We start from the raw sequence: 5,384 nt of genomic DNA, 5'->3' as shown, positions 1-5,384 counted from the left end.
TGTGTCCAACCTGGCCTTGAACACTGCCAGGGATGGGGCAGCCACAGCTTCTCTGGGCACCCTGTGCCAGCGCCTCAGCACCCTCACAGGGAAGAGATTCTGCCTCAGAGCTCATCTCAGTCTCCCCTCTGGCAGGTTAAAGCCATTCCCCTTGTCCTGTCCCTCCATCCCTTGTCCAAAGCCCCTCTCCAGGTTTCTTGTAGCCCCTTTAGGCAGTGGAGCTGCTCTAAGGTCTCCCTGGAGCCTTCTCTTCTCCAGGCTGAACAACCCCAACTCTCTCTCTGTCTTCATAGGATCCTCTTACCATTCATCCTCCAGATCTTCACTTGCCGATCATCAGCTCCTGACACAATGAGTGGCATTGTAGGGTGGAAGGCAGCCCAGTTCACCCCACGGTCATGGCCCTACAGGCAAGAACACTCACTTGTAGCAATTTGGTGATTGAACAGGAGTAAAGAAAAGACAAAGCAACAAAGACTGCAGACAGGCTTGCCAAGACACAGCTTGCACTGGTTTTATACACCATGCTGCTCACAGTGAGTGCTTATAGACAGGAACATTATAGATGCCCGCAGTAATAAGCTTTGCAGATACCATTCTTCACCAGCAGAGCAAAACTGAAGCTCAGCAGCAGAGCAGCATCACTTCCCAGCTTAAACAAGCCACCACGGAAGGCTGGCTTTACCATCATCTCCTCTGTTGCTTCCAGTAACACAAGGTAATAACAGCTGCTATTGAACTGAGCTTTTGGCTGTACAGGGAGTATTGGATCTGTTTGGCTACAGTGCAAACATCCAGATTTCAGCTTTGAAACTCAGAGAAAGTTAACACCATAATCCACAAGACCGTGGAATTCCAGAGCTGAGCCAGTTCTCTCAACCCTTTTCTCTCCTGTTGTTTTTCTGGGCTTTTAGAGGACTATTTGTGTCATTGAGATTTCATTAAATGAATCTGAAGGGGCTGTAGTGCTCACACACATTGACACTGTACCTCAAGAACATGCTTCACAACTGCATCTGTTGTCCCAAACAAGTCCACTCCTGTTATTCCCCTGACATCTGATTCCACAGCTCCAGGGGACAGGTTCTTCTTCCTTAGGCCTTGTGGAACAAAGAGGAAGGAGAAACAGACGTGAAAGAAGCAAAAATTGTATTATCAAGATAATGTTTCTAATTTAACAAGTTGAGCATTCTCCTATGCTGTTTACACACATCTTGAGGTGGAAACAGGGAACTTGAAAGAGGGAGAGAAACATCCAGGAGAAGCTGCGGCTGCCCCATCCCTGGCAGTGTTCAAGGCCAGGTTGGACACAGGGGCTTGGAGTAACCTGCTCTAGTGGAAGGTGTCCCTGCCTGTGGCAGGGGGTTGGAACTCGATGAGCTTTAAGGTCCCTCCCAACCCAGTCTGGGATTCTATGATACAAGACATTTTCAGGAGCTAAAACTCCACGAAACAAAGCCTGTTCCTGATTCTGAGGACAACTAAGTCATACAGGTTAAAACAGACCTGTACCTGCTACCCTGCATCAAAACCCAGCAGAACATAGTAGGGAAATGAAGAGTCAAAATAGGCAGTGCAGAGGGAAAAGGCTGGACACGTAACACTCAAAACCAAACCCATAACCCAAATCTGCTCCAAAACGTTCCCATTGATGTCAGCAGAAGCTGCAAGTTAACAGCAACACTCTGAAATGGAGTTAAAGCTAAAGCTCAATACCAAATGATGGAGTCATGGAGTCAGGACAAATGCCCTGACTGGGATTAGTGCATAACAGACAGCAGACAAAATGGGGATATAATCCTTCCCAGGAGACTGCTAGAGCCAGAACAGAATCCTGCAAGGACAGAAGTCATTTGGGGGAAAAACTGGGGAGTGGAATTGTCTTTTGAATCCATTTCTCATGTCTCTGTAGGCTTTTTCACCCACTGGTATTCTCAGAGTGTCGTGTCTGACTGGAGCCACAGCTGAGTCAATAACTCAGCATGTCTCTAAAACCCCTCATCACATATCAGCTGAGGTTGGGGGAAAAGGAAAAGAGGTCTGTACTAACTCCAAACCAATTTGGCAGCTGGAACTCTGCTGAGAGAGAGGGTTTAGTGGGAGAATGCAGCAGCAAAGCTTGCTGCTGGGATAGTTGTTAAGCTCCCCATGCTGGCAGTACAGAGAGGGGGACAGGTTTTAAATAACCAGGATATCCTGTCCCCAGCCCCTGCTTGTTGACACAGCTGCCCATGGCTGAGCCAGTCCCACCAGTCCCACAGGGTGGCCAAACAAAACTGCAATGGAAAGAGACAGAGAAAAGTCTGTCTCTGGAATGGTTTATGTCATGGTCAGATTGGACGGGACTTGGAGCAACCTGGTCTAGTGGAAGGTGTCCCTGCCTGTGGCAGGGGATTGGAACTGGATGGTCCCCAAGGTCCTTTCCAACCCAAACCAGTCTGTGATTCTATGACTCTATAGCACCACCAGCCCCGTACCTCCATCTAGTATTTTCTTTATTTCTAGCTTTTCATTTAGGGATCACACTTCATTCCTAATAATATTATCTTCCTGCTACCATCCACAGCTAAGCTGCCGAAAAAACGCAACGCCTTTTGCAATCCAGCAGCTTTTTTATCTTTCTGAGTAAATGACTTATTGCTGCCTCCAAGATTTTTACAAGGGGATAAAAGCAATCCAGACATGTCTAAAATCCTCCTAAGTCTGGCAGATCTGCAAAGCTGATAAGTTGACAATCATAGAATAGTTAGGGTTGGAAAGGACCTTCAGATCATCTAGTTCCAAGCCCCCTGCCATGGGCAGGGACTCCATTCCTCCTGACAGCAGTATCTGCTGGCTATAAAATCAGAGTGGGAGATCAGGCTGTAGAATCTCCATCTTCAGAGGGTTTCTTGGCTGCACAAAGCTGCAGCTCACCTCATCTATGGCAACAGAAGACTCACATCAACCTAAAAGGTGGAGTAGATGTCACCCAGAGGTCCCTTCCAGCCAACATCCTACAACTTCATGGAAGCTGAGGGGAACAGGTTCCTGTCACAGAGAATTACTGTTTTGCCTCAGCCTCCTGCAGTGAAGAGGACCCTCTTCCTGCTCCCAGATCTGAACCACTCCACCCTGGCTGTGCCACTGGGAAACCCCTTGGCCTGGGCAGCTCACCAGAAATATCCCACACGCGCACGGTCTGGTCCAAGCTGGCCGACACCACCAGGTCCTCAGAGGGGTGAAACTGGGCACACATCACATAGTGGTTGTGTCCCGTCAGCACACTACAACAAAGAGGAGAGAAAATTCCACTTAGAACATATTAATACACATTCCAGCTTGCACCGACAGCAATAAGCTCAGTCTTGGGAAGAATAATGAGGAATATGGGATTGCTAAATGCTGCTCTTCAAGACTTAGCATGACAGAACACTGAGTGTGTCTGTTTCTACAGACAGCATTCAAGTTTTGACTTTCTGGTAGCAATAACTTCACAGGCTTCAGCACTGACACACAGTATTTTAACCTCAAAAATGTTTTCAACCAAATAACATGAATTTATGAAAAAACTCTAGTGGCATCAGAACAAAAGAGTAAAAGACTATAAACAAAACATTTAGAGCTGCTCAGTTCTCATTGTCAGTTCTATTTCTTCAACTAAGTTTGGAAACAACAGATGAAGACAGCTCATCCCCAAACCATGCAGTTATTTTTTAAAGCAACCATTCATTTTACCAAACACAAGTTCTGGACTGCCAGTTCCAAACCCGAATGGTCTGGTCATCAGAAGCACTCAAGATCCAGGGATATTCCTAAAAAGAATAAGTATTCTGTGTATGAAGTAATATACATGCCAGATATTCTCTCCCCAGATGGTATTTTCCAACTGTCCCCATGAATGAACCTTTCTAAATCTTACTTAAGATTTTGGAAGCAGCATTTATGCCTCTTGCACCTCTACAGAAGGCCACCACATCTGCAGACTTGTACAAGCAAATCCAGCATGATTTACAAGGGATGCTGGGACACGACAAGGGGAATGGCTTTAAACTGACAGAGGGGAAATTGAGATGAGCTCTGAGGCAGAAGCTCTTCCCTGTGAGGGTGCTGAGGTGCTGGCACAGGGTGCCCAGAGAAGCTGTGGCTGCCCCATCCCTGGCAGTGTCCAAGGCCAGGTTGGACACAGGGGCTTGGAGCAACCTGCTCTAGTGGAAGGTGTCCCTGCCCATTGCTCTAAATGAGCTTTAAAGTCCCTTCCAACATAAACCAGGCTGTGATTCTATGATTCTAAGACAAAGATTCCCACTCTGGGGAGCAAAGAGAGATTCTCTTTGCCCACAGAGGGAGCAGCAGGCACGCACTGCTGGGGAAGGCATGAGCAGAGCTTACGTGGTGGAAGAAGGTCGTGCGAATATAATCCAAGTGGCCCAACAGGGTGAAGAGACAGCGGCGCAGTTTGTAGTTCCAGACCTGCATTGCACAGAAGCAGAACAATGATGATTCATGCCACTGCCTGCTAGATTTCAGGTGTATTCTCATGTTTTGGTCCACCTATAAACCTCTCTCTGCATTAGAAACCCATTTTAATATGGAAAACTACAGCACTGCAGCGGGCAAATATCCTTGCAACAGAAAAATCACAATCCCCAAACGCTCTTTCCCTCCCAGACATGCTCCTTCTCCTCTTTTAACCTGTTTTTTTGCACATTCCCTTCCCTGGATGATGCCTTTTAGAAAACAAGAGCTCCAAGGGTAAAGTTTTACCTTTATTTTGTAATCATCACCTCCAGAAACAAAGAGAGGCTGCTGCTTGTGGAAATCAATACCTCGAACAGGGCCTACAAAGAGGAAGAGCAGGTTGAACACCGCGAGACGGCTGACAAGAGCCAGAGATCCTGTTCCCAAACCCATTCCCTTCCACCTTTGCCTAAACCCAGTTCCCTTCCACCTTTGCCTAAACCCAGTTCCCTTCCACCTTTGCCTAAACCCAGTTCCCTTCCACCTTTGCCTGCAGCATCCCATCACAAAAGACCTTGCTCCTTCATGAGCAGCATCTACCACTTCATTTTCATATCAGAAACAAAATTACGACCCCCATTCACGAGTCCCAGCCACATTCAGCACCAATGTACTGGCCACGAAGCAGCACAGGCTAAAACTGCGAGGTTCTGAAGCCAAACAAGAGGCCTCAGGAACACCCCAGCAGAGCCCCCCCTCCCATCCCCGTTCACCCCAAACTGGGGTCCCAAGCGCTGCCCTCTCACCATCGTGCTCGTCGAACTTGTCGATGAGGGTGCACATGCGATAGTCCCACAGCTGGATGACACCATTGTGAAGGCTGGTGAGGATCCAGGGCCGCTTGGGGTGGAAGCTCAGACCTGCCGAGGCACACGCAGCGTCAC

The 5,384-nt window shown here is 47.8% G+C and overlaps 1 protein-coding gene across 1 annotated transcript in view; it reads right to left on the bottom strand.

Moving 5' to 3' along the window:
* The window catches only part of COPA (coatomer protein complex, subunit alpha), a 19,224-nt gene extending 13,869 nt beyond the window's left edge, over nt 1-5,355 (bottom strand). The window contains exons 1-7 of the mRNA XM_010023700.1: nt 5,247-5,355; nt 4,747-4,820; nt 4,372-4,452; nt 3,718-3,794; nt 3,157-3,266; nt 991-1,100; nt 305-404 (exon numbers count right to left, since the gene is read on the bottom strand). Of these exons, the coding sequence (XP_010022002.1) occupies nt 305-404; nt 991-1,100; nt 3,157-3,266; nt 3,718-3,794; nt 4,372-4,452; nt 4,747-4,820; nt 5,247-5,283 (589 nt within the window). The 5' untranslated portion in view covers nt 5,284-5,355. The remainder of the gene's footprint in view (nt 1-304; nt 405-990; nt 1,101-3,156; nt 3,267-3,717; nt 3,795-4,371; nt 4,453-4,746; nt 4,821-5,246) is intronic.
* Between the last annotated feature and the right edge of the window lie 29 nt (nt 5,356-5,384).

This window comes from Nestor notabilis, unplaced genomic scaffold, assembly GCF_000696875.1.
Source record: "Nestor notabilis isolate BGI_N333 unplaced genomic scaffold, ASM69687v1 scaffold17941, whole genome shotgun sequence".
Lineage (NCBI taxonomy): Eukaryota > Metazoa > Chordata > Aves > Psittaciformes > Psittacidae > Nestor > Nestor notabilis.
The sequence above is the reverse complement of the archived record's forward strand: the minus strand, read 5'-3'. Positions and strand labels throughout refer to the sequence as shown.